This window comes from Penicillium concentricum, assembly GCF_028827145.1.
Source record: "Penicillium concentricum strain IBT 3081 chromosome Unknown utg000004l_segment0_segment0, whole genome shotgun sequence".
In the NCBI taxonomy this organism is placed as follows: domain Eukaryota; kingdom Fungi; phylum Ascomycota; class Eurotiomycetes; order Eurotiales; family Aspergillaceae; genus Penicillium; species Penicillium concentricum.
The window spans coordinates 2,741,745-2,769,480 of NW_026622757.1; the positions used below are offsets into that span (position 1 = coordinate 2,741,745).

Consider the following 27,736-nt stretch of genomic DNA (forward strand, 5'->3'; position numbering starts at 1 on the left):
GCGGAGAGTAGTCTTCGAACCCATGAGCCTCAAGCATTTTTTGAACACCCGATCTCCACTCCACCGGGGTACCCGTAACTGAATCCGGAAGGTCCAGTCCACTGTTTATTCGAAACTTTGTTCGAATCCATCCTCTTGGAAAGAAGCCAGCGACCTCCCAGTCAATAATACCGATAGTACCGGTCTCCGGGATATCTTCGACTATGATATTCCCCGGGGCGAGATCAGCATGGTAAAATACAAAATTTGAGCAGTCTATACCTATCAATTCACACGATTGTTGGAGGTTGTGGGGAGAAAAGTCGTCCTTCGCTCCGTATTTAAATAAGAAACGGCTCGAGTACATTTTTCCCATCCACCCCACAAAGGGTATTGTTTTCCGAACGCTCGAGGAACTTGCAGATGCTCACTATACCGTTTATATAGTGATTTCGCCATTTCTCACTTAGTGTAGACCACGCGTCTCCAAGAGTTCGGCCTTGAACTCTACTCAAAAATAGGTAAGACCGGCCATCATGTTCTGCTTGGTGTAAGACCTTAAGAACGTCGAAACTAGGCCGCTGCCTATGAACAAACGCTAATGTTGCAGCTTCTGATGTTGTGCCAACTACGCGTAGTTTGACCTTGCAAAAGGCACTATTTCCTATAGACCATACTGCAGAGCTATGTCCACAATCGTAGACCAATTTGAATTTTGGTTCATCCGATGACAAGGGGAGGGGGAGGGCTGGAGGCGGGGAACAGGCGCGCAGGTGACATTGTAATTTAGATCGTCGATTTGGTCATACCAGGTCGAGGTATCAGAATAGCCTTTTGAACGATGGAGTTTTAGAGGACCGATAAGCCATGTATTTGCATCCACCTGCTTGATTGAGTCCCTGAGAGGCTCCATGGTGTTGAGGACAAACTATCAAGTGTTGTTGATTGCGAGATTGCGAATGTCAGATGAGAGTTGAGAGCTGAGAACGGCGAGATGGGGTACGGAAGGTGAAATATGGGGGAGTCGTGGATATTATACCCCTTGGGTGAAACATAAACAACGCATTGTTCAGCTTAAGTAATCAAAAATCGGCAAGAGGTGAGCACTAAACAGCAAGGTCTTACCATTATGTACCGTCTCGCCATCAAGCAGAAGTAAACCAAAATATCTGACCCTTTTAGATCTGGTATTTAAGCCAATTCAATGAATAATTGTAATGAACTCATTGACAAAAAATATTGAAAACACACAGTGTGAATTATGCATTGAGAAGTATCCTGATTGGCTAGAAAATGTATCTTGTTCAAACAGGGGAGCATAACAAAAGGACATTTCTTTGTTCCACATTATTATTGTTCTTCGAAAAAAAAATACCATACGAGAGTTCATCTCATTCATTATTGAGTAAAATGAAAGAGCATTCAATACTCGGATAGAACTCGACGGCATACGACTTTCTTGAAGCTATCCCCTTTAAATACTGTGTGGCATTCCCTCTCTTCGTTTTGCTCTTACAACAACCTCAATTTCTAAACTTTCCTAGCACGTTTCGGACTGCGATCACTTTGTACAAGCAGTTTTTTTTTCTCTTTGTTGCGCATTGCTTTATTCACTAGTAACCCGCATATCTGTGTGCCGGTATTACCTACCTAAGTTCACTTCACCATCGTGAACCTCACACACACACCTCCGTTTTTTCCACTACTTGCATTGACTACATCAGTCAAAATGCCATACCGCTTCGGTGAGTGATTTCATATCATAGTTCTATGTCTACCGACTGGTGTTCTCGAGGTCAATGGATGTATGCATGTCTATTGCACCAAGTGAGAATGCCTGGGTACACAACTGAACATGTGACATCATGCCCTAATTCACAGACATCTGCTTTGTGTATTTTGGCATTTTTGGGAAAATTACCCACTCTTCCTGAGTCCAACGGATCGCAACAGCTTTTATGACATCACAGCTAACTTCGTGATCAGAGATTGCCTCCCAGGGCCGTGCTGGCTGCAAAGCCCCGGACTGTAACAAAGAGAAGGTCAAGATCACGAAGGGTGAATTTCGTGTTGGCACCTGGATTGATGGCCCGGGCTTCCAAAGCTGGTCCTGGCGTCACTGGTGAGTCTAGCCTTGTGAAGATACGTGTTTTGTTTTAAACATCATTCATGGCTTCTATCATTGATCAAATGAGTTCAAATACTGACCTCCTTCAGGGGTTGCTTTACCCCCAAGCAAATTCAGAACGTCAAGAATGACATCACTGGAGTCTCTGATGAGATTGACTTCTCTCGCATTGATGGCTTTGATGAGCTGAACGAGGATCTCCAAGACAAGATTCGCAAGGCCATCGAAGTGGGTCACATCGAAGACGACGAGTGGAAAGGCGTAAGTTCACCTTCCTCGACCTGGAAATTTGGGACATTTCCCTCGGGAAGGGGTCCAACTGTGGATCAACCGACTAACATTTCCTAGGATGCTGCGTGCAACCGCCCTGGACATGTCGGCATGCGTACCAAGAACAGCAAGGCCAAGGCCAAGGCCGATGAGGTGCGTGAATTCCATTTTCTATCCCCATATCATATGAGATACTAATGTGACTCGCAGTCCGAGGAAGCTGAGCAGTCCTCTCCCGCCAAGAAGCATGCTCTGACCGATCCTGAGCATACAGATGAGGAGCCCGCCAAGAAGAAGAAAACTCGTACCAAGAAGGCTACCGACAATGATGATGCCATTGCTGATGCTGCCATCGTTGAGGCTGAGCCCAAGGTGGCGAAGAAGCCTGGCCGCCCCCCCAAGAAGACTGCCGTTGAGACAGATGTCAAGGCCGATCCCAAGAAGCGTGGTTCTGGCTGTCCAAAGAAGATTTCGGATGTAGAGAGTCCCGATGCTGAGACTGAGGGCAAGGTCGAGCCCAAGAAGGGTGGCCGTCGTACAAAGAAGGTTTCCGAAGACGAAGGTGCTGATGCTGACACTGAGATAACTGTCGAACCAAAGAAGCGTGCTACTCGTGGCAAGAAGACCCTCGAGGATAAAATTGCCTCTACCGACAATGAGCCTAAGGACGAGCGCCCCAAGCGTTCCACTCGTGCTACCACAGCCGCTACCTCTAAGGCTATTACTACCGACAACGAATCGGAAGACCTTGACCATGCCGACGAGGATCAGCCAAAGAAGGTTTCAGACGAGACCGCCACTGAGACCAAGAAGCGCCCAACTCGCCCAACTCGTGCAACCCATGCCAAGAAGGATGTCAACAACGATGTTTCTCCGGTCGACAAGGATCTCTCCTCTGCCGACAACGAGACTGGCCCTGCTAATGGACAGACCGAGAAGTCTACCACTCGTAGCAAGGCTGTCAATGGTGCAAATGGCAAGAAGGGCTCAAAGGCTACTAAGGAAGCCAAGACCAGCGGATCTGATGTTTCCAAGGATGAGCAGCCGGATAAATCGACCGAGAAGCCCAAACGCACCCGCAGTGCCAGCAACAAGACCAACGACAACAATGCCACCTCTGAGACCAAGCCTAAGCAAACTCGTACCCGCAAGCCCGCTGCCATCAAGCCTACTCGGGAACCTACCGAGGGGGTTGCGGAAGCCCCCGAGACTATTAAAGAGAAGCCCAAGGCCAAAGGTCGCAAGCCAGTTGCCGCAAAGGTCACCGATGAGTCCGCTGACCAGGCTGCCGAGGAGCCCGCTGAAGTCTCCACTGAGAAATCTGCCAATGGCACCGCCGTGATGTCTGAAGGTGGTCCCGAGGATGCTTCTGCCGAAATTGCCGATGAGCCCATCGTGGATGCTACTGAGGTCGTTGAAGACGATGCCAAGGAGTCTGCGGAGGAGTCTGTCGAGGACGCTACTGAGTCTCCTCTGAAGCCAGTCAAGCCCGAGGACACTGATGATGACGCCTAAACTCGTCTACCCTTCGTGCCAGTCGTTTCACCTTGTGTTGCGAATCTTGCACTATTGTGAATTATCAAATACCAACTGCTTTGTTCTCTCTTTTATGCTGCAACTGGTTTCCTTCCGATCCTTCTGTTTCTATGTCAATCTGCGCGGTGGATCTCTTCTGAGAATCGATTCGCATTTGTTCCATTCCTTCCAATCGTTTTCATCTTTTTTTCACTCCAGGCGTGAGATTCGGGTTCCCTTTAGCGATGGTTTGCACTGGTGCACCATCATACTTTGATGCATATCTGGGTCGTTTTCACTATCGATTAACCTGCGAGTTGACATAACGAATTGATTTATTTTCTAAACAAAAAAATACTTTTAGTTGTACGTCCTGTAATAAGGACGTTTGCGCAGTCAAGTGCGTGTTCGTGGCCGGGTACGACTAAGGTGCGCGAGCTCTGAATACTATACTCGTATCCTTAATTGTGGGTTGAGATGCGCTTCTCGGGATGACTTGCAAAAATCAAGCTTCATGTGGCCCTGAAACTACTGGTTATGTGGAAACGGCTATCACTACGACTGTTGGATACGACTTCAATGAGATATGGTGGATAAGAATACCGGCGTTAATAAACGCTAACTATGAGCTTGCACGGTCTCCCCATTTCCACCATACGAGGACGGGGGTAAAAGAAGTGAAACAATTGAAATGCAACTCCTTGTATTGTGCAAGATGAAATGCTGAAAAGCCCATGAGAAAATGCAAATAAAAAGCTGAATGATAAAGACTGTAAATAAGCCCAGATTGAAACTGGAGGAAAACGAAAACGAAAAGAAACAAGCAAGCAAAGGGGAGAAAGCTCATGCGCTCAACATTCTGAGATGACTTTATGGGAAACACAGCTCTTTGCGGTGTTCCTGGTCGATCAGAGTGTATATCATAGGGTTCCAAGACCGCGGCTCTCGAGGAGCGCGCGGGTATTCCCATACAGCTCTGGGTTATGGACGTGGGCCAGTGTGCGAAGATTGAGAACCTTTTCTTGAAGTTTTGGGTGATTTCGTAACAACGACCAGAACTGTTCGCTAGCGTTGTATGTGAGTAAATCTGAGGCCTCGGAAATGAAATGAATAAGCCATGACTGGAGATAGTCGCAGTCAGCCTCATCAAACCCGATGCGGCCAGCGAAAGCAAGAGAAGCAACCTCGAGGAGGGGTTTGGTTTGGTATAATTCCGGGTAGCAGTTCCAGGCGACTTGAAGTTTGAATGTAATTCGATAAACCAGATCCATCAAGCCAAAACGGCGGGCTTGGAGGTAGACTCTTCCGAGGCCAAGAATGACATTTTCCAAATCTAGGCTGTTGCCCACACCGTTCAGTTTGAAGTTCTGACCAATCCCCATCTGGTCACCAACTAGGCGGAAAGTAGTCGTGCCGTTGGGATCCAGGGCTGGGAATGGAGTGGGATGAGAGAATCCGGAGTTCTTGAGGGTTATCAGGCGAGGGTGGAATTCGCCATCGGCCAAGTATTCGCGAATCGGCAGATATTCGGGCTGTCTCTCGAGAGCCACGGTGCCTAGAAACACATCTTTGATTTGGGTGGCTTCACGCTGGTTCAGGAAGACGTGCTTTAGAGCCTGGGTGAGGGTGAGGTCAAAAATTGAGAACTCTGAAACAGGTGGCTGTGATGTCACAGCTGCAAGGTTGGCACTGTATGTTTAAAATATGTTAGTGCCTGCGTATTGAGAGTGGAAATCAGAACTCAACGAACTTAGTCTCATTCTCGACCTTGGGTACCATATTTTGCGTGACTGTGGTTGGTGGTGTAACGACTGCCGATGAGTTTGGGAGAGAAGAGTTGGGAGGCATCAGAGGAGGACGTGGCTGAAATTTCTGGGTTGCGTTTAGGCTAGAGCTCTCTCTGTCTGCGAAAGGAAGCAGTTCAGATGCAGGTCCAGCTGGCTTGACATCTGGGAACACCATTGGCTGCCTGGGCTGAACGCTTTGTGCAGCACGAGAGTCAGAAAATGATCTGATATTTGCTTGCCCATTAGATGAGCCAGGTGCAGCAGCAGCAGCAGTAGCAGGCTCCACGTGATCTGATGGGCTGTTATGTTCATCATCATCATCATCATCCTCTTCCTCTGACTCGGAGTCAGCATGGCTTTCTCCACAGGAGACAAGGCCCTCATGACCACTTGGCAGAACGAGACGGAGTGCCTTCCCCCGTTTGCCCTTGGTACCGAGCTCCTGAAGAGACATGTTCTTCCAGAACTCCAGCCCAGGCTCACTTCGAACGATTTCCAGAATATCATCCCAGATCTTGGCATCTGGCTCTCTCTGGGCACGCCGGAGAACATTGATGGTCTTTTCGTTCAGAACAAAGAGATCCTGGAGTCCGACCCATTTGCTTCATACATTTTAGTTTCAAATATTCATAGAACAACATGCACAAATAGTTCAACAGTTATGCAGCAAAACCAATGGTCACACGTATACATCGATAAACACACAACTTCGGGGGTCTTTTTTGGGTATGAAAAAAGAGACCAAACTTACTACATATTTCGGCCCGGAAGATACATGGAATAGATGCGGTCTTTCAGGTGCGTCACCCAAGGACCCTCGGTTGGCTGTGCACCAACAGGGCGGCGATTGATGTGTCGGCTTGGGCCGAATTTGTCCGGAAGAACGACGCCAATCCACACGTCGGATTTGTACTGCCGTAGGGAATTCTTGTACCGAACAATAAGGGCTTCGCCAGGCTCCAGCACGCGGGGCTTGGGTAGATGTCTCAGGCCAGTGGTGAGGTACGTTCTCGGACCCATATTGGTTGAGCTTTCGTGCATAGAATTATGTGTGAGTCCACTGCTCTTTGGCGCCGAGGACAGCCGACCTTGGTCACCGAAAGCTGGAAGTGATTGTCAGTGTGAGTAAAATATGATTCGCTCAATTGGATCAATTTCCCAATACAAAGGGAAGTGAGGCTGCGAATGATCGTATTTTGAGTTGTAGCAGGCGATTAATCCGAAATACGATACTGGGGTCACTGGGGCTGAAATAGAGAGTATAGTGGCGGGGAGATGCGATCCGCGAAGTCCAGGTGTTTTGTGCAATTGATATGAAGGTAGATGCAACAGATCCCCCAGAGAGTATGATCAATGATTTGTGAAAGGAAAGTAAATGAGCTTTTGGGCGAGGATTGAATGGTTGAAAAGTCGCGTATAGTTATTCAGGTGTGCCGTGCTGCGACGTGAATGAGCAAGCAATAAGGCATAGAAAACTTACCTAGGGCCATTTTTGCTAGGATACGGGGAAAGATGGAGCGCTGGTGAAATTTGCATCAACGAGGAAATAACGTCGATCTCCGGGGCTTTACTAATGCGCTGGTGTAAGCGACGAGTCAAAGTTTCGTGTCGTAGCAAGTAGACATTTTTCTCTTGACTGCGATTCAATGTACAATTGATGAAGCCTATCGTGATAATGAAGTTTTTATGCACTAGAATTGTCCATGGGGCTAAATTTATCATCTCGTTGTGACAATAAGATCCCTAAATTTGGGTATTGCCCAGGTGGTCTCGAAGTTCCGAGTTTCATCTGGGGGCCTCGAATATAACTATATTGGCAAGTAGTGACCGGAGGCAGGAATATAATGTATGCCTTCCAATTGATATAGGGGAGAATACTGACTTGACCTGCAGTTCTAAGGTTCTTTCGAGGGGGCTTTTATTGCATATAGATTTGCCTCATTTCCCCCATGGCGGCTGGATGATTAAATGCCCTGCGATGTAAATTACATGCATCAATAACCGCAGTTCTTGACGTGATGTGAAGCATTTCTCCGGGGGAGTCTACAGTACTTCAGAAGGCATTCGGGGTACAAACCTTTGTATACAGGACACATACCAAGAATGGTTGTACGAAATTTCCGAATGACAGCTTTCATAGAAAGCACAAATATCAAATTAGGCAGATCTTCATTCACGACACCAAGTCAAATTTATGAAAAAGAAGGGCGTGGTAAATTATTATAGGACAGGTCTGGCGGTTCAAACCCTAAAGTCTACCCACGATTCGCTGCAGGGTGCGCAAATGCTTGCAATGATACGATATAACTATGTACGTAATAGATATTTCTACAGTTTGCTTGTTTGAGGTGGCCGAATTTTTTTCATTTCTGTTTTCTCATCACCATATAGACGCGTTGCCCAAGAGCAGGTTAAGCGATTAACAAAACATCGCCGGATTAGAGCAAAAGCATAACCACTGTCACAAACAAGATCAGCATACTAAGTGCAGATTATCAAAGACTGTGACAAAAAAGCTCAATCTCAAGGAGTGTAGAGTGGTTGAACGCAAGCCAAGATACGCCGTGGATCCGATTAAAGGCGAATAAGGTCGGTTCTTCGAACCAAAATGGCGGCCAACCTCGATAGAAGCGAAGGTCAAGTTGCTGTCAAAGCAGAAACGCAGACCAGTTTAAGCTCGTTGTCAATGTGCCATTCTGGTGCAAAAGGTCCACGTCTCCCTTGTTCAATTTCAAAATCTAAGTCGCTCGATCCAGTACATAGACAATATTACAACCGGTTAGAAAAACCTCGGCGATCGCTTGATGCTAGTAGATACGAGTGTAAGCACTCGGGTCTCGGGATTGAAAAAGCAGTCAGCAGTAACATAGGGGCATGCAGAGAGCTAGGGCGACGGAGAAGGAGAAATTGAATCGTACCGCAGCTCCGAAAGGTCGTCCATGTGGTTGCACATTGCCACGAACAGGTCGAAGAACAACTTGCCCCCTTCTTCCATCTCCATCTGCAAGGTTCCGCTGCTCTTGAAAGTCTTACGACTGCGGATGATAAGAGCCAGGTAATGAGCGCGCAGTCGAGAATCGGACTCGGGTGTGTTGTCATATGCATATCGAGCGGATCGCAAGATCACGTCGGCTGGAATACCACTCTGAAGACCTTGCTTTCGGAGAGCAAGGCGCTTGAGTTCTTCCAAGCCGTACTTCTCAGCAGCACAGTACACCGCCGTGTCTCGGAGAATGAGATCCCCCACTCCAGTGTGGAACATTGTCGGCTCACTCGACCCTCGGCCACCAGTTTGAGTGATATCCTGGGCGTTCTCGAGTGACCAAGAGTTTCTTTGTTTTCCTTGCAACAGGCGCGGAAAGTAGTCATCCTTGTACAGAAACTCGAGAATACACGACAGAACCTCGGGTTCTCTGTTTCGAGATTAAGTGTTTGTTCAATCGAAATAGGCAGGGTTGTCTCACTCGTCAGGCAGAGTCAGTTGTTTTGCACCGTCTTCGAGAAACTGCTCTTTCAGAGCAGCACTAAAGAACGGCGACACAGATAGGACATCTTCATGGGCAGCGAAGAGACGTTGGTCCCGCCCAACAATTATCGTAATGATAGGGCTGGTAAGGGGACTATAGGTATACATTATCAGCACATAAAATAGATGTCGATATTTAGAGTGCGCAGGTCCGCATTTGTAATAAAAAAACACACCTTCCCATTGTGGGACTTTCCGCTTTCTGCTTCATCTTCTCCTTGACTAGCTCGTCGTACTTCTTCTTGGCAACCTTGACGGTTTTACCCGCCCGGTCCTTAGATACGAAAGAGCGCTTGAACATAACGGTGCAAAGGAAGCCTATTGCCGATATATGCCCATAGAAGATGATCAAAAATGACGAGATATATTTGTAGTTATCAGAATGAATGATACGAGTTGGTCGAAAGAAGGACGAATTGACGCTGCTAGTCATGCACACGAAGCATGCGAGTCTTGGAAGCTCCCCACAGAAACGATTCCCCCGAGTCTTAGTTAAAAGACGAGGAATACGCAGTCCTGGGATTACTTGGCATTTGAGAATCTGAAATGAATCTCGCAGCGAACAGTCGACTCCGGCAGGCGTGGAAGGAAAGAAAAAAGAAGAAAGGAAAAAGTGAAGAGGGGGCTTATAAAGGAGGAGGTCAGGTGATATCAAATGTGACTAGAAAGTCACCTGCTAATTGAGGCTCAGATGAAATTGTGGCTGGTTCTTTGAGTAACCTCGAGGGGCTGTGTAAGGCGCTAAATTCTCACGTCACACTGGTTAGTGTAGATATGCGCTAAATCCGAAATGGAAATATACACAGCATTTTTGCCAAGAGTGTACGGCTTATCTATGTTCTTACTTATGATGGAATGGAATTGGCGTCGAATGATATATAGTATTTGCTTGATATCGATCATGTTGAATGACCAACCATCCAATTGACACAAATAACTATCAACAACTATATAAACATCAAATGATCTATTTTCCTCGCCAGCGAGATATAAATCATCTGAGATCGTTTTGTTACCAAAATAAGCGATCTGCGTCGAAGATCGCTCCGTTGTATCCACATCTGGTACTCAAAGCAGGCCGCAACCAGCAGCCATCATTGTAACACCAAAGCTTGAGAAGTGACCGACAGTGACACTGTACATACCATTGCCGGCAGAGCAGTCTCTGTCGCGCTGCCCCTCGCACTTTACGCAGGTGAGCTTCAATCCAGAGCTGTAGTATTCCTGTGCATTGGGTAAGCTATTGAACATTGATATACAATGGCATCGATAGAATAACTCACGGTTCCGTAGTGCTTGAAGTTGAAGAGCCCGCTCACGTACATGTTCTGCGTTTTATGGTTAGCCACTTTAATATAGCATTTCAAATCCACCCATGACTTACTGGAACACCGTCAGCAATGTTATTTCCACGGTTCAAAGTACCGGCCTGTGAGCCAGCAAAGTTGGCCCATGCTTCATTGCCGATGGGGAAGGCAGCAAGTGCATTGCTAGTGAGTCCCTTGCCGGGGAAGTTCTGCGCCAGTGCAACGTGGGCAATGTATGTGAGCGCACCGCCTAGGGAATGTCCAGTTGCCTCCAAAGTGTAATCCGGGTACTTCGCGACGAGCGATTTGACTTCAGCAATGACTTCGTCGTGTACAGCGGACCAAGGCTTGTTAAGACCTTTCATGATCTTCACGCCAGAAGGGAATGTCACACCCGAGAGCGAGGGGGTGACGAGCGTAGTGTCAATGTCATTCAAAATGTCGGCAACTAGATCAATTAGCACGGTGGGCTAGTGATAATATGGATTGATTTGTCCATACTGGTAGTCGAGCCCCTCATGACGACCGAGATCTTCTTCTTTTCGGTGGAGTATCCAACGAATCCCTATTGATGTTAATTATTTGCTGGCATATAGAGAAAATACTATGCCTACGTTGGTGTCGGTCAGGAGGTCATAGATCCTCTTGGTGATAGTGACATCAAAGGCTTTTCCGATGCAACCGCTGTAGGCAGCAGAAGAGAGCTTCGCTGCACGTTGCAGATCAGGGAAAGCAGAGGGGTCTTGAGGGAATGTTAGAAGTGCCTAATTGAAAGATGGGTTGATGAATTGACGTACCAGAAGTTGCCCTCGACTCCAAAAGAGGTGCAGCTAGGGCTTGCGAGATCAAGGAGACTCCCACGAGCAAAGATTGGTAGTTGAACAACATGTTGAAACAAGATATCAGAATTTTGGAGAAAGCTTTTGAGATACTCAGAAGGACTGCTGGATCGTTGCGTTTGGATGAAAAGAAAGAAAACAGTTACGGGTAAGCTTGCTCTTTAAATACTTCAGATATCCCTCAGACCTATCCCTATCGACATTGTCACGATATTGTACACTATATGCCGAGGATAGCGGACACCGCACCAGGGGGCTGCGTCGGAGGTAGTATCTCAAATAGGTAATTGAGATTATGGAGCCAAGCAGTCATCATGCATGGTGGATGTACAGATACACCGTTGGGGAAATCTCCGTCCTAAGATTTCCGGGGTTTCTAATCTGGTGATAATAGCGCCAGCGAGCTCACGTACTACCCATAGACTTTAAGGACTTACTTATTCTCCATATGCAAAAAGGGTGAGACAGAATATGTGCCTTCAAGCCTCGTTCAGTAGAATCAATAGCCACGAAGACCACTTTTGTTTCGAAATACATAAATGAAGTCCTGCAAAAAATATATCACCCAAGCTTGGACTTGGCAAGTCAGGAAGAGCCAATGCCAAGTCCGTCGAATCGGGGGCTGCATTGGCTGACGAAAGAATATTTGCGGGGAAATGTGGGGATGCCGAAAATGAGTCAGCTTAGAACAACCTCGGCCTCTCAAGTTCGGTATATATCAAAGCTTGGACCTGATCAACACTCAAATTGATGAAGATCGTCGCTATATTCCACCAACAATCATGAAGGGGTGTGTGGGAATAGATCGGCCTGAACTAGGCTCTTCTTGGGTTCCCAAAGTTTATCCGCAAACGTCGTCTCTTACGATTCCTGGTTAAGTATTCGATATCCCTTCTTCGATATAAGAGATCAGTAGGAACAAATATACTTTGAGGTTCCTGGTATGCCATGTGACAGTGCTGTAGTCTGAATATGAACGTAGCGTGACCTTCGAGTGATCCCGATGCAGGGACGGGCCATTGGTTCTTTTGGTGAAGGGTATATACCCGACGGAGCTTGGCATGGCGTCTTTCAGTATGAAAGTAGACGGGGAAATCGAAGCCACCGGTAGTTCAGGGTTCGGCAGTTGGAGACCGAGGTGCTTGGCTTTGCGGGGTTCCGAGTCTAATCGGGTGCAGGATGTCAAGTAAATTAAAATACGCAGCCACTAATGCAGCAGCGGAGAGCGGAATCTATATGCGAGTTATAATCCCGAGATCACGTTTTGGTCCCGATTGCGGCACGGAGTATACTTTCACCCGTTTGATTCCTATACCTGACCTCTCCCCCTCTTTTCTCAAACGGAAATGAGATGGCAAAACTATAGTGCAACATTCAGTGCTCCAGCCTTCAGTGGTCCGTTGGTGTTCATCGAGCCATCCGTTAGAATAATATCCACCAACCTCCCAACCTCTAAAACTATCAGCATTAGGCACAGTGGTGGTCCGAAGACCGCCAGAAGGGCTCTCACAATGTTGGCTACTAGCTGGGATTATACACTATGTTGCAGGTCCTGCCACTCCTCGTGGTAGCAATCTGGCTGGGGTTGGTACTAATTTCCTCTATTTTATATCACCCCAAATTGTTCTTTTCAAGTTAACTGGGTTGTAGTCATTTGATGCTAAAGGGTGTCCCTGCATCTGGAGTTGGGTTTCACCGTCAACTACTCAAGACCGTCTTAAATTCGATATTCTATTTCACCAGCACCACGCACTCAGGGACCTGCTCAATCAGTTCACTCAAGACCTCGTGATGGTCGATATGGAATTACCTATCCATATGTTGAACACCACGATAAAGCTATGGGAGTGTATGCCCTTGCCGTGCTACCAGCTGTGATAATTGTTCTTTTCCTCATGTAGCATGTCAAAACAACTGTGTCAGCACACATTGCAGTCAAAAGTAAGCTTTCATACCAAGGTCCTCGAGAGATGCACAGGGCTGGAGACTATCCGCGCCCATGGTTGGCAGGACACCTGGCAACAGGAATTTCGCAAGGGCCTGGACAGATCGCAAGAGCCGTTCTATGTTCTTTATGCCATACAACGCTGGCTACAGCTTATCTTAGATATATTCGTGGCCGGTCTTGCTGTGGTTGTGGCCGGTATGGCCGTGGGGATCCGGAATAAAAACAACTTTCGGCGCTATCGGCGTTGCATTCCTGAATTTCACCACGCTAAGTGATACTCTAACCTCGCTCTTTAACTCCTGGACCTGCCTCGAGGTTTCTTTGGGAGCCATTGCACGGATTGTAGCTTTCAAAAGAAGCACCCGCTCGAACCGGAGGTGGATTCCCCTGTAGATGTTCCAAGCTCCTGGCCCGCATCCGGAATGGTCAAGTTTGACGACTTGTGGCCTAGCTATACTTCAGAACCAGAAAGCCCGATCTGGAGTTTGCATGGTGTCTCTTTTGAAATTGAACCCGGGGAGAGCATTGCCATCTGCGATCGAAATGGGGCTGGCAGATCTACATTACTGCTCACCTTGCTGGCGCTTGTTGAAACGCGAAAGGGCACGATCGGCATCGATGGTGTGGATGTCCCTAGAGTAAACAGGTATATTTTGCCATGGCTAGATAGGCAGCACCCTATCAAATATTATTGCTAGCTAGCATGGATAATGTATTATCTTACTCTTCTTAACGCTTTTCATATCTCACCCATTATCTCAATAAGCACAAAAGGACCACTGATATCTAGGAACATGAACAGTACCGACCCCATAGTGTTACCAGAGTGGGCGGATCCTTACAAAATAACCCACCCCAATTTAGTGACGGTTACAGGACAGGTCTTACTAGTGTGAATGGTATATATCCAACATCTCGCTCTCAAGCCCACTATACTTGCACTAAATAACAACAAGCAATGTTTCACCCGCACCATGCATATTTCAACAGGATTGTGGCTGCATGTCACTATTTAGCGTGCAACCCCAGCCCTCAATTCAGGACATCCCCTCTGCCATGTCGCAACAATATCACTCCATTGCTTTTCGACTCACCATGACAGCGGGCGAGATAGCTTGTTTATTCTTTAAATATGCGTCAATACCAGTCGCTGTTGTGGTTGGGTTATATGCGATCCTCCTAGGGTTACTCACCACATCAAGCTTCCAATCACATGTCGTTTACCTCCACGCATTTCGGATGACACGGTTAAAAGACCTCAATGTCCCCGAAATCTTTGGGTTCCTGAGGAACCAAGTCACTCCGTTCTTCATCAAAACGCCGGACGGTGAACGCCTGTACGCTTGGCATATTCTTCCCATAGAATTATATCGCAAGCATCAAATACCTCTTATTAGAGATCCTGTAGGCTTGGTGTCCGATATCAAGTCTCGACTGGCATTTCAATTATTGCGAGAGGACCCCGATGCTCGTTTGATTCTTCACATGCACGGCGCTGGCGGAGCCGTCGCCTCAAGATACCGGGTCCCGAATTACCGTGCGCTGTCAGCGGGGAATCCTGGAAAAATCCATGTTCTGACATTTGATTACCGAGGATTTGGCAAGAGTACCGGGTCGCCATCTGAATCCGGGCTCGTCGTCGATGCTCTCGTTGTGGTAGACTGGGCAATCAATGTTGTAGGAATCCCTCCATCTCGAATTTTGATATTTGGTCAATCGATGGGCACGGCCGTGAGCATCGCTGTATCCAAGCATCTTGCTATACAAAATCCACCAATAGTCTTCGCAGGCACGGTTCTGGTTGCACCATTCGTGGACGTCGCGACATTGGTCTCAACTTATCGAGTTGCGGGTACGGTGCCAATCTTGTCGCCGGTTGCGAGGTTCCCTTTCCTCTTCAAATATCTTCAGCGATTCATTCGAGACAAATGGCTGAGCAAGGATTGTATTGCGCAATATATCCGCGCTAACGAGATGAACGGAGAGAAATACCGAATAACGATAATCCATGCCGAGGATGACTTTGACATTCCATGGCACCATTCTCAGCTTGTATTTTGGCATGCGGTCAATGCTTCGATGCCAGCCGGGATCAGTTATGACGACCTTGAACAAAAGAAGCTCGACTCGAAAGCAGAGCTGGGAGCTGCTGGGTCCATGATGGAATGGAAAACGGGGAACGGGGTTATTCGCGAAGAAATTTTGAAAACTGGATTGCACGATTTTATCATGGGGTACCCGGTGGTAGCAATGGCGGTGATGCGATTTTTTGAGGCGGCAGATCCATCATTTACCTAAGTTCAACCATCTGTACGGAGTACTTCGATGGCATTTAGGCATGGAGTACTAGTAGAGATAAGATAAGAAAGTGTCACGTGATTGATGAATTTACTAGACCGGTGGCCTCGGGTGACAGAGGAGGATACAGGTCCCACCGACAGTTGTACTAGTCCGAATCGGGGAAGGCCGTATCCGATTAGCGTTCTAAAGCGTATCGTAATTTTTAAATTACGTCCGCTATTATTAACACGCACCTATAAAACTAAGAAGAGTATTATACTACCTAGGTATATGCTTCTTACCGGTAGGGGACCGGTAAGGAACTAGCTTACTATATAGCTTCTAAAATATAATAAGGTATAGCTACCGGTAGTAGACCGGTAGGGGACCGATTTACTACCGGTAAGAAGTATACTTGTTCCGCTTAGCTGGATCATTGCTCCAAAAGTCAAGTCCCTGCTGTTTGGTCGGTTTGGGTAAGGCTTCCAAGATGCCCTCTATTCTTGGATAATCGGCTTTGTGGATCCATCCAACCTCTGTCGTTCTGTGAAAATGTCTGAACGCTCCAGGAACATAGCGAGAACAGGGATGACGACAACTAGACGTCACGGCATTCATGGCCATGGAAATCTTCAACCATGCTGTGACACCAGAGGTGTACAATGTAGCCTTAAATGGAGAGTATAGGGCGTGATACCCGGTGTCGAGAGTATACCAGAAGTTTACAGGATAGGGAGAGAGGCGGAACCAAGGACAAACAAGGCGCATTGACACAGGGGGGCCTAGATAGCTTTGTAGCATGCACAGTCACTATACTCTTCGGAAAGAAGAAGTATCGACATGAGACGACCATCATAGCGCTGCGGCCTGTATCACTGCAGGCACAACGTCGGATTCGAGCGGCATCTCTAGTAGAATGAAAGTGACAGCGCCTCAGAATGAAAGACAAGCCGCAATCGTCGGTGGAAGCAAGATAAAAAGAGATGGGGTGGCGATGAGTGCAAAATAGAGGAGTTGAAGGGAAGTTAAAGAGAGGGACAAGAGGTCAAAAGGGCATGGCGAGCTTTTTATGCCGGAGAAACAGAAGGCGGACTCCGGAGCATACAGAACGATGTATTAAGGCGCTAAACTGAAGACGGAAAAGCTAATCACATAGCGTAATTCATACGTCCCTATATTACATATTTTATCACTCTAAATTATAGTAGCGAGTTGCGCAAGTAAGTAGATATATAAACAAATAAACACCCCTCAGTAAACGAGATATACATAAAATAGAGGACTTAGGCAAATATACAAATGCAATAGGAAGGAAGCATGAAGCAACGAATGAGGGTTGAGCTCTTGTCGTAATTCAAAATAGTGTTCATGTTCGAGCTAAGTACTCCGAATGTTGTACATAGATAGAGCACATGTGGCGGTGCTATGGCGGTGCTATGGCGGTGCTAGTGATGCGGTGGCACATGCGGGGGATGCCAAGCCACCGGTGATATCATCACGAGGAACGGAGTGCGCATGTGAGCCAAACAAAAGCTTGGTGTTGGCATGCAACTTAGGTAACTACAACAACATCTTCTGATTGAATCATTCCATCTGACATATCACCTAGTCGCTTGGGAAAGTCGATATATCACTAAATCCTATAGCGCGCGCGTCCCCTTGCCTTCAGTACGCGCCCGTCTTGTTTCAGCCTACTTTTTTTTGTTATCCTCTACGCCTCTTGAGCGAAACAAAAGGTTTAAAGTCCATATTGCCGTCCTCAGTATTTTGAGTGTCTCCAATATGGCCATGCAATATCTCAACCAAATAAAAAACCTACGGCGTTCGTCGCAAATGACCAGCGCGCCCAAGCCTGTCCTGACACCGGAAGATGAAGCCTACCTACGCGAAGTCACCGCCAAGCTGGAGTCTGCAGAGCAGAATGAGCAAAATCAAACTGGAAGTCCTGCTGGGGCGTCTCTGCAACCTGCGATAAGTGAACGAGCCGAAAACATCCCTCTACCTACCTCTCCTGGGGAGGAGTTGGGAAAGGAGCTTGGCGAGGAGGGTAGACAAGAACGGAGGAGCTCTCAACCAACATTGTCAAGGTCAGAGACACCAAAATCGGAGGTCACAAAGCCTTCGCAGAAGAAGAAACGGTGGAGTGCGATGTTTTGGAAGAAAAACGCGGAGAAGGTTGGTCATAACTGTGTTCAGTTTCGGATCCTGGCATCAGGAAGTATGTACTAACATTGGAGTTTGCGCAAATAGGACAAAGATGCCCACGATGCAAGCAAATCGGAAGTCGAAACCGCGACTCCTCCGGCCACATCAGACGGAAAAGACGCAGATATAGATAAAGATGCCGAGGATATGACGGATATTCTGGAGCGATTGAACCTGGCAGCGGATAACAACCGTGTATTTTCGATCAGCGAGGAGACACAAGAGCTTTTACGAAAGTTTAAGCTCATTTTCAAAGATCTAATCAACGGAGTCCCAACTGCCTATCATGACTTGGAGATGCTGCTCACCAACGGGAATCGCCAACTACAAGAAACCTATACGAAGCTGCCTGGTCCCATGCAAAAGTTGATCGAGAAACTTCCCGAGCGTTGGACCGAGACCTTGGCTCCAGAGATGCTGGCGGTGGCTGCCGACCGCGCTGGCAAGAGCGGTGTCAACATGGAGAACGTGGGCAAGGCTGCTGCAGCTGCAGAGAAGATGGGACTCAATGTGCCAAGTCTGAAGGAGCTTGTGTCGAAGCCAGCTGCTCTAGTAGGAATGCTGCGATCCATTATGGCATTCCTGCGAGCTCGATTCCCTGCTGTTATGGGTATGAATGTGCTCTGGTCTCTAGCATTGTTCAGTAAGTGAAACCACACTAAGTGCCTAAGTACTTTTTCTAACTACCGCGTCCTCAGTCCTTCTCTTTGTGCTGTGGTACTGCCACAAACGCGGACGCGAAGTCCGTTTGGAGAATGAGCGGCTGGTGACGGAAGAAGAGATCGCCAAGCTCAATGAAGATACTTCCGAGGGTTTAATTCGCCCTACTGAGACTCTGACGACGACCGCACCACCAGGTGCTTCGTCCGATGAAATACGCGAAGGCGTGAGAAAGGTAGAGGAGGCCCGCGCAGCTCCGGTCGAATCTGCTGCCCCCACCGAAGTGGAGAGCGAAAGCCAACAAAGCACTCAACAAAGTACCCGGCCAGCGGCAGTTCCTTCCCGGTCGAAATCTCGGTTGTCTATGTTTGGTCGAGCCAAGACAGAGCCTGTGCCTAGTAATGTCGCTCCTTATCCTGGCACTTGATCCCCCTTTTTGTCTGTTTTGTCCACCAGTGATGCTTAATCTTATTTCGATGGACGGAACCATGGTTGTTGATCTAATCAACCAAGGAATCTTCGGTTTGACCCAGAATGGTGGGACTGCTAAATGAAACCTCTCGTCTCGGGGATTATGCCCACGCATCTAGAGACTTGAATTTATGTTATTTTAATCTAATTAATGTTATTCCGCCTTATGGGGTACAAACGTCAGATTTCATGTAGTTAACCGCTTTCCTTTTCATAGTTTTCCTTCTGATAGGTCCTTTGCACAGTTGGTCTTGGCAGTCTCCACTTGTTTCCTCTCCCAAATATCCCGCGTTACTTTCTCTTGCTTCTTAGTGCTCACTATTTTGGTGATAACACCAACACCCGTATTCTCTCGATATCCATTGAATGTGCTCGTGGTTGGGCCTTCTATCATGCTGCAAATAAATCTCGCCCCCACCTCGTGTTCCTAGCGTCCATGGGCAAACACGGCAACTTCCTCGCCGACATAAATACAACTAACCATCTCTTTGCTTTTGCAAGAACCCTTACTAGTTCCATCATGTTGCTGGACCTCCCAGAGGAGACTCTTTGTCTCATTGGGGAAGAGCTGGGTTTCCAGCATGATCGATATTCCCTAGTTCGATCATGTCGTCGACTGTACACAGTTCTGCTACCAACTCTCTACTCCCGGGTCGTTCTTTGTGATGTTAGCAATCATACTATTGGTCAAGTCAGTCAATTTTTCAATTCAATCGCCCGACAGCCAGAATTGGCGAATGCCGTGCGAGCTTTACGCTTGGAGAGTTGGGACACCGAGGATGACACCGAGCACATCGACTGTGAATTCGAATATGATGAGGAACTGATCAACAGCCTTGTCGCCGGTACATGTTGGTCCACGCAGCCCTACGATGAACTGCGGCGCGGAAACACCGATGCTTGGTTAGCTTTGCTCCTCCCCCAGCTGAAAGGCTTAAGACAAATCAGCATATGCTACTCGTACGGGTCAGAATATGTTGATGCTATGTTCGTAAAGGCTGCCAGGGAGGATGCCACAGTATTTCGTCGACTCGCCGACGCTTTCGTGGAATGGTCTGACTCGGAATACGGCATCCATGCAAGCTGCATGGAACCTTTCTTCAAATTCCCAGCGATGCGCAGGATTGGAGGATCCTCGATGGTCGACTCCAGTCGTGAAGAGGGCCGCATTACAGCCTTCTCGGGAGTCACAGATATCGATCTCGACATGACCAACACTGAGTGTGGATTCGGTGTCTGGATTGAATCTTGCAAGGCTCTCAAGACATTCCGCTTGAACATTGGCGGGTCAATGGTCTCAGATGGACCCGATTTTGTATCGGCTCCCCTTCGAGAATCTATATCCCTTCACAAGTCAACACTAGAGGCGCTCTGGCTCTGTGGCGAATCATACCAGGATCCGGAAGAAGAAGATGATGGATGGATGGGATCGTTTGCCGATTTCAATATGATGAAATATCTACATATTTCTATCTCAATGCTTGCCAGGCTTGACGAATATTATGAGCCCACACAAGACCTCGTGGCGCTTTTGCCGCCGTCCCTTGAGACTTTGTATCTGTGTCACTGCCACAGTGAGCTACTCGATTGGGCCGTCGATCAACTCGCACGCTTGGTGAATTCAAATTGTCTGCCACGTCTTACTTCCTTGGGACTTGAAGGTTGGGGTCCTTCAGAGGTTGAGGAGAGTTCCGTGGAGACTATGCGCAGGCTGGAGGAGTTGGACAAAAAATGTGCAGAAGTTGGGCTATACTTTGCTACTTCTATTGGAAGTCATAGAGCGGTCCCGGGTCGTTTTGTATCGCTTTGGCCTTGTGACTAATTTGATAATTGAATGGGTGTGCTTGTGGAAACTGGCGCTGTTGGTGATCAATGCGGGGGTCGGTTAGAGTAGTATAAAATCTAGCAGATCACTTCGGTTTCTCATCGAAAATGGTGTGACATATATATGTAGCTGTATGATCTAACTATTTTAGTACATAATATGGGGCCAAAAAGTGAAATAAACCAGTTTTTGAGGGGTATAAATTTAGATATATGAAGCAGTTTATATTGTATGAGATGGTGCTCCCTACACTATATTCCGCCTTCCGTATGGTACTCCATATAGGTCGTCAAGTCTATGTCAAAGTATTCAACTATGTATACATGGCTTTGATCTACCCCTACTGTGTCGGAATTTAAGTTTCAACACTAATATCACGTAAAGTATACGTGTATGGAAAGAATGAAGAAGTGGGGGAGGTTGCAGAGACCTCTGGAAGATCATCGAAGTGGCCAGGTGGAGGATTGATATCACGGTGAATGATCCGCCTCAACTGAAAAGATGTTAGCGCAGGGAAATATTGTTTTCCCCTGAAGGATCTGATTGGTGTTGGGAAGTAGAAAATTTCCCATAGCAGCCACTGCGGGGCAAGGAGATGATCTTGCATGCTTCCGAGTATCAGGTGACAATTCTGGAGGGGGCAAGAATGTAAAAAAGAATCGGAAAGATCTTCCATTCTACATCCCCGATGATTCTCCGCAATGTATAGTAGAACGTACATTAGAACGTACATTCCAAGGGGCTATAGAGTCCCCTCACCGATAGGAAAAAGATAAGAGGGTTTCTCATGCATGTTAAACGCCAGCCTCGGTGTCTTTTACCGCCACTAATCTTTTTTTAAGCCATTTCAGGTAGTTTAGGCCATTGGGGGCAAAAATCAAGAAAGGCCTGCAGGTTCCCGGCACACGGGAAAAATTGCCAAGCCGATCGGAATAGAGTAGAGCGCTTTGCCACTCAAATGCCGGATCTATGGTTCGAACCAATTAGGCCTCAGTGAAAATTTGGGTCAAATCAAGTCCAAATACGAAGCAAATATGATTCATCTCAGGATGTGTCATAAATAAAAACTCCCGGATGAATCATCATGCATGCCACTTGGGCACGGGTCAGCCACTGCACCGGGTATGTTTTAGTTTAACCAGATTGATTTTCTGATATGCCGTTGTCAGCAAGTCAAAGGTTGAGTCAAGCTGTAATTGGAGTTTGAAATTTTGCCGGGGAGAATTATGCCGAGGATGTTTAAATGACGATTTTATTTTGTTCGGATTCGACTCGGGCCGGGATATATTCCTCAAAAGGAAGAATTGAAGACATCCTAATATAGAGCAAATAGAACCCAATACCACTATAACCTCAAATGTAACTAATTTTAATGTAAATGGCCCAAGTGGACATCAAAAGTCCATGACTTTCCCATTGCGACTTTGGGCGATCGTTGATTGGTGTAAAAGAGTCGGTGAGCGGCGCCAACGAATAGGCGGTCGTGTTCTGCAGCCAATCAGAAGTGTCCCCCACTGGGGGGAAAAAACGACCCATCATCCTTCATCTTCTTCCCTTTCTCATAGCATTCTCAAACTGATCAACTCCGGATTTCTCAGAACTTATTGAAACCCTTCAATACAGTAACTACATATCCACTACATATCGTCAAGAATTCCAGCCAAATGGCCTTCGTTGAGCTGTAAATGCCTCGCTGGGGAGCCTGTCCCTGCCGGCTCCCCAGTCCTGCAGCTCCGATCTTCAATTCTACTTGACGATATTTATTCCTCTTTCGACGCCTCCTGTGAAGGCGTTGGAATTGCCCCCTAGCAAACTTCCAGAAGGAGCACTATAGCGTCCGCAACGGACTGCGGGTGCTTTCGTGGCTACGAAAAAAAAGAAAACTTGGACTCCTCCCCTCCACTCCGCTTCTCCGATTTCCTCCACTCCGTCCCACCTCCTTTCGACTTATCCCTTAACGTGTCCCTATTTTTGGACCGACCTACGACCATCCTCTCACCCAAGGAAGATCTACTCCTCTCTTCCTTCATCCCATCACTGGATCAACCTTGAACGGGCCGGACCATTTGAACCACAAAAAGCAAGGACCAAACCAGTCCCAACCGACAAACCAACCCCTATTCCTCCTTCCTTCTCTGTTTTACAACATGCCTCAGAGTACATACTCCTCCAAGCGGGCTCCTAAGAGCTCCGCCAAGAACTCTCACCCCCGCCCCTCAACCCCCGAGTCCAACATCATGCGGAATCTTGATATGTCACCAAAGGCCAATCAGTCTCGAAAGTTAGCCAATGCCCAGCCATCCGATAGGAAACGGAGGGCTTCATCATCATCGGTCTCAAGTGTTTCTTCAGTCTCATCCCTCGGGGATCTGAGCGACGAGGCAGATGATTCAGAAGAAGATGCGGATGACGAGCAAGAACCAGCAGTCCGGGCCCCGTCTTATGGTCGTCGCCGAGACAATAAGGCGGGGCGCCAATCCGCAATCAACAAGAGAAGACGTATCATCAACGACGACAGCAGTGACAGCAGTGATGCCAATGACAATGACTCGGATGATAGCTCAGATGATGTGTATGCCGGTGTAGACTACATCACAGATGCCGAAGATGAAGATCAGGACGTTGAGAAGATGGAAGAAATGATGATCGTGGAGTCTGAGAAAACCCATCGTCCTGTGCCCAGCGCTGGATTTGCCGATGATCAGTGGGCTATCAACTCCTTCGACGATCACATGTTCCTACCGGCTGCATCTTTCTTCGATGAAGAGCACCTTTACAGTGCCATGGATACCTTTGGAGAGCCTCAGGTGACCAGTGAAGCCGCTGAGACACCAGTCGCCCGACGAGTTCACTTCGAGGAGCGATCTGATTCGTCCTCTGATAGTGATTCCCACAGTGACGACGATATACCCGGTGACTTCCTACAACAGGACAGCTTGGACCCACAGTTGCGTCGTATGATCGAAAACGACAATGAAAATTACCAGAGAAATACCCGCCGGCAATCGGAAGAGATGTTCGGCGACGCCGACTACGGCCATGGAAGCATCTACCATGTTGAGTCCGAAGGATCTTCCGAAGGCAGCTTGAGTGGTTACGAAAGTATGATAATTGGTCATTCGTGTTGCGTTTTGACTTTTGCTAACCCCTTTGAAAAGGCGACGATGGTGACACCACAGACGAGGACCTCCCCCCACCAGCAACTATCACCCACCCTCGATCCCTTCTTCGCCGGGACTCCTCCGACTCCTTGGCCCCAGTGGACGAGAAGAGTGACTGTATGCCCCGCCGTCGTGGGCCTATCATGGGAACCTTCGTAGCAGACCCCCACAAGCCAGTAGCCTTGGTCGACTGCACTGGGAAGCATCTCGTCATCATTCCCGCGTATGCCTCTTCTCGTCACGACTGGCTGGACTCTGCCGCCAACAGTATGCCCGGAACTGCCAACACCAGCCCTCGCCAGACTACACTTCACTTGGTTGACGAGAGCGATACCGATGCCCTCGCCTCACCTAATCAGCTTGACTTCAGCCCAATGCTGGCTTCAAGTGCCAACCTCATGATGACCGCTCTTGGCAACGATCTCACCCCGGGAGGCCAGGTCATGGGTCCTCCTGAGGCATTCTATCCTTCCCAGGACTTCACCATCGACAGCTCTTTCGAAGAAGACGAAGAAGATGACCCAGAGTCTGCTCTTAACGTCGACGACTTCATTGACTTTGGCAATGGATCCTCCGATGAGGATGAGGACATGGACAAGCAGTTCGATGAGGATATCCAGGTCTCCCCGATGGCCGCTCCCTTTGCCAAATCCATGGGCACACCTACCCCCACCCGCAAGTCTGAGTCGCAAAACAACGAAGAGCGCTTCCTCAATCACCTGGACAAGGGTATTGTCACTGCCTTCCGTCGCAACCACAACCGCTACCAGGCGCTCCTCCGCCTCCCTCAGCATCGCGAGTTCATGCCTGCGAACTCCCCCGCGCGTCCTGCCAGTGTATTCAGGCACGCCAAGAACAACGACCAGCGAACTCCCACCCGCAAGCGCAAATCGAACAGCGTTGCAGGTGGCGAGGCTGTGCGACGCAAGCTGATGGATGCTCAGCAACGTCGCTCTCAGCACCCCATCACAGTACCTCTCTGAGGTCTCACGATTGCACGACTTTTGGATTTCCACCAAGATCATATGATAACCACGGCCGCAATTTATTCTATCTGTTTCTAGTCACTGGCAGACTCGACTATTGGGGTCTTGTGCCTTTGACCATATCGACCTCGCGCTGAGCATACAGGCTCTTCGCTCTGGTCGTATTGCATCTTGCCATTAACACGTGGAAACCAGTCTACTCCTCTAATGATTGAGGTAGATCTACTATGCTGTTGAGTTGGCTTGCGAAAGATCGATGATGGTTCTCAGAACCCAAAAGCGATCCGTTTATGAGATTTGATTATCTTACCATTCGTTCATTTTCATTTTTTTTCTTTCCATTATCATGTCATATCTACTGACTGGCTATTTTTCTCCCTCGCCTGTCGCGGGGGCTGGTGATACCTTTGGATTTGTGGAGTTGAAAATTTGCGGGTTTGCGTTTTAACGAGTGATGGACTAAGTTGCTTTACATTTTACCTTTAACAAAATCAAAAACATTCGAAACATTTATTACATTTATTACATTCTCTTCATTAATTAGCTGTCAATGCTCTCACGAAGCTCAGACTTCAAGGTGATGTAACCCCCCACATACCCGGACCCACCTAAACCTTATTTAAGTGATCTTCCAAGGTCCGCAATTGCTTAATTGCCTTTGTTCCATTTCATCATGTCTGAAGTCGCCCTCGACATCAAGATGATCTGCACCACGGACACAGAGGACGACTTCTACTATAGCACATTTGGAGCGCCCGGCCTAATGATACGGGAGTCTCATGAAAGCATGTCTTGATTCATGGATCTAAAAGCTCGATCTAGGCAGTATTACCGACAGTCCTCAGTTTCGACCTCGACTACTACCTCAGCATTACCGACACCACCAAGCCAATCCTCGACTCTTCCAGCTCGAGCACCAGCCGTCGAACCATCAGGCTCATGTTCATCCACCTCCTCGTCCGAGTCTTCCCCAACCACAACCCACGAATGCTGATATATTCCCTTTTCATTCGCTGGAAATCCATCCATTCGAAGCCATCCAAATATACCCCGTGTCGGATTAGTGGATCTACAATCTGAGTACAAATCATACTCACAACCCTTCGGTATAGCGGGAAGATCCGTAGAAGTAACCTCTGGTTTCGGACATGACAAACACATAGAACCAGTCGCAGACGGAGACACAGACAAAGACGTAGAGCTCGAAAGCCAGGAAAACCTCGCCGATACCCCCGTATCCTCAACCCTCGACCCATCCCCAAGCTCCCAAGCCCAATTCTCATATCCCAAAACATGACATCCACAACCCAAATGCTCTCGAAGCAGAATATCCGTATCACACACCTTGGTACTCCCAAACGGTTTCCACGGCCATACCGTAAGATACCCATGATTATAGTCCCCATCACTAGCCGTCGCAAGAAAAAGCAGTCTACACTCATCCTCGCGCAGCACGAAATCCACATCTTTATCATAGATCCCAGGCGACTGTGTCAAAAACGTACTCGTAACCCCCATCCACGCCTCGGCTTCCAGTACAGGTGCCATCAACCCCTGCTCGCTGTGATTCAGGTATATGCTACTCGTGCCCATGAGTGCCGCGCCGAGCCACAGACTGGCGACGCGTGGTTCGCGTGCTGAGAGGCCGTTCAGGAGACGCGGAATGTTGTTTGCTTTTGCGATTGGGTTTATCATTGCAAAGGTCGCGTTTGTCCAGGCGCTGGCTAGATTGCAGGGGATTGCTGGGTTGAGGAAGATGCTTTTCATTGCTGGTATTGTTGTGAGCCACATCTTGTTGCTTAGAGTCATGTAGTATGGTAGGAGGTTTTCGTGGGAGGAGATTAGAGAGGTGATGGATTGCGGGCTTGTTTGGATTGAGTGGGAGGAGGGGATTTTGGAGGGTTTGGGGATTGGGAGGGTAGGATCATTGCGGAGGAAGACGTCGCGTGTGAAAAATGATGCTGATAGTGCTGCTGTGCATTGGGCGTAGATGTGGTGGTGGTTGCAGAAGCGGGTGAGGTATTGTATGGCTTTTGTTGATGATGGAGGGTCATATGTTGAAGACTGGTGATGGATTCCTTGTTTCGCGCGCATTGATATCGCTCCGGCTAATGAGACAGCCCATGGCGAGACGAATTTGTCGGACTCGTATTCCACGGATATATCCCATGCTGGTGTTCCAGAGAATACAGCGTTCCACCAAACGATCTCGGCTTCGTTTGCGTCTGCAGGCAAATCGATCTCTATCACCTCCGATTGATATGACTCGTCAGGCTCTTGATGTGTAGATGAGTACTTCGTTGAACAGTGGTGCGTGTCGGAGCGGTCTAGCAACTCTGCCCATTTTGCCGATAGGATGTATGACCAAGCTAGGAACAAGACGGCGATGTAGTTACCATCATCATAACCAGAGATACCACGCACACCGGGCCATTCCGACAGAGGGGCGTCCTTAGAGAGATTGATCTTCCGGGCTTCTGCAACACCCAGATCAAGCATCGACGGCATGACCTTAGGTGGGGTAATGCAGTTCGCACCAGGCCTGGATGTCCGCCATCTTGACTGCCCCTTTATTTCAAGATTGCCACGGGTTTTAGCACACGCAAATGAGAATGCTTTGTCTGGTGGAATTAATCCATCGGCGAGAAATGCAGGCGTGTCTTTGAGAAGGGATTTGAGGTCGATACACTCCAACGGAAGGCGGCTATCACTGGTGTTGAAATGGCTTGACCATAGTTGGTAGCTTGCGCGAAGGGTGTATTCGAATGATTTTGTGCTTGGGCGGAGGGCGTCTTCCATGTTTGATGTATATATCTTTGGAGGTTGTCGCGGGAGGGTGAAGTGGGACT

General features: G+C 48.0%; 9 protein-coding genes across 9 annotated transcripts; 5 read left to right on the plus strand and 4 right to left on the minus strand.

The window, feature by feature from the left end:
• Positions 1 to 1,708: 1,708 nt before the first annotated feature.
• Positions 1,709 to 3,892, plus strand: N7517_010009 (PARP-type zinc finger-containing protein; the record flags this gene model as incomplete). The annotated part of the gene is made up of 5 exons (XM_056727732.1): positions 1,709 to 1,724; positions 1,966 to 2,101; positions 2,197 to 2,368; positions 2,456 to 2,530; positions 2,588 to 3,892. 5 exons carry the CDS (start codon positions 1,709 to 1,711, stop codon positions 3,890 to 3,892), a joined length of 1,704 nt encoding a protein of 567 aa, XP_056576304.1.
• Positions 3,893 to 4,812: 920 nt separating this feature from the next.
• Positions 4,813 to 6,699, minus strand: N7517_010010 (uncharacterized protein; the record flags this gene model as incomplete). The annotated part of the gene is made up of 3 exons (XM_056727733.1): positions 4,813 to 5,581; positions 5,643 to 6,281; positions 6,431 to 6,699. The coding sequence occupies 3 exons, from the start codon at positions 6,697 to 6,699 to the stop codon at positions 4,813 to 4,815; spliced, it is 1,677 nt and encodes a 558-aa protein (XP_056576305.1).
• Positions 6,700 to 8,563: 1,864 nt separating this feature from the next.
• On the minus strand, positions 8,564 to 9,638 carry N7517_010011 (BTB/POZ domain-containing protein; the record flags this gene model as incomplete). The annotated part of the gene is made up of 3 exons (XM_056727734.1): positions 8,564 to 9,092; positions 9,144 to 9,299; positions 9,382 to 9,638. The coding sequence occupies 3 exons, from the start codon at positions 9,636 to 9,638 to the stop codon at positions 8,564 to 8,566; spliced, it is 942 nt and encodes a 313-aa protein (XP_056576306.1).
• A 635-nt stretch (positions 9,639 to 10,273) lies between these two features.
• On the minus strand, positions 10,274 to 11,400 carry N7517_010012 (putative alkaline lipase; the record flags this gene model as incomplete). Its single annotated transcript, XM_056727735.1, has 6 exons — positions 10,274 to 10,429; positions 10,489 to 10,533; positions 10,590 to 10,960; positions 11,014 to 11,077; positions 11,127 to 11,254; positions 11,310 to 11,400. 6 exons carry the CDS (start codon positions 11,398 to 11,400, stop codon positions 10,274 to 10,276), a joined length of 855 nt encoding a protein of 284 aa, XP_056576307.1.
• Positions 11,401 to 14,394: 2,994 nt separating this feature from the next.
• Positions 14,395 to 15,597, plus strand: N7517_010013 (alpha/beta hydrolase; the record flags this gene model as incomplete). Its single annotated transcript, XM_056727736.1, has 1 exon — positions 14,395 to 15,597. One exon carries the CDS (start codon positions 14,395 to 14,397, stop codon positions 15,595 to 15,597), a length of 1,203 nt encoding a protein of 400 aa, XP_056576308.1.
• Positions 15,598 to 17,412: 1,815 nt separating this feature from the next.
• Positions 17,413 to 18,871, plus strand: N7517_010014 (uncharacterized protein; the record flags this gene model as incomplete). Its single annotated transcript, XM_056727737.1, has 3 exons — positions 17,413 to 17,754; positions 17,830 to 18,427; positions 18,483 to 18,871. 3 exons carry the CDS (start codon positions 17,413 to 17,415, stop codon positions 18,869 to 18,871), a joined length of 1,329 nt encoding a protein of 442 aa, XP_056576309.1.
• Positions 18,872 to 19,435: 564 nt separating this feature from the next.
• Positions 19,436 to 20,737, plus strand: N7517_010015 (uncharacterized protein; the record flags this gene model as incomplete). Its single annotated transcript, XM_056727738.1, has 1 exon — positions 19,436 to 20,737. The coding sequence occupies one exon, from the start codon at positions 19,436 to 19,438 to the stop codon at positions 20,735 to 20,737; it is 1,302 nt and encodes a 433-aa protein (XP_056576310.1).
• A 2,150-nt stretch (positions 20,738 to 22,887) lies between these two features.
• N7517_010016 (uncharacterized protein) lies at positions 22,888 to 24,884 on the plus strand (the record flags this gene model as incomplete). Its single annotated transcript, XM_056727739.1, has 2 exons — positions 22,888 to 23,842; positions 23,899 to 24,884. 2 exons carry the CDS (start codon positions 22,888 to 22,890, stop codon positions 24,882 to 24,884), a joined length of 1,941 nt encoding a protein of 646 aa, XP_056576311.1.
• Positions 24,885 to 25,715: 831 nt separating this feature from the next.
• On the minus strand, positions 25,716 to 27,686 carry N7517_010017 (uncharacterized protein; the record flags this gene model as incomplete). The annotated part of the gene is made up of 1 exon (XM_056727740.1): positions 25,716 to 27,686. One exon carries the CDS (start codon positions 27,684 to 27,686, stop codon positions 25,716 to 25,718), a length of 1,971 nt encoding a protein of 656 aa, XP_056576312.1.
• Positions 27,687 to 27,736: the final 50 nt, after the last annotated feature.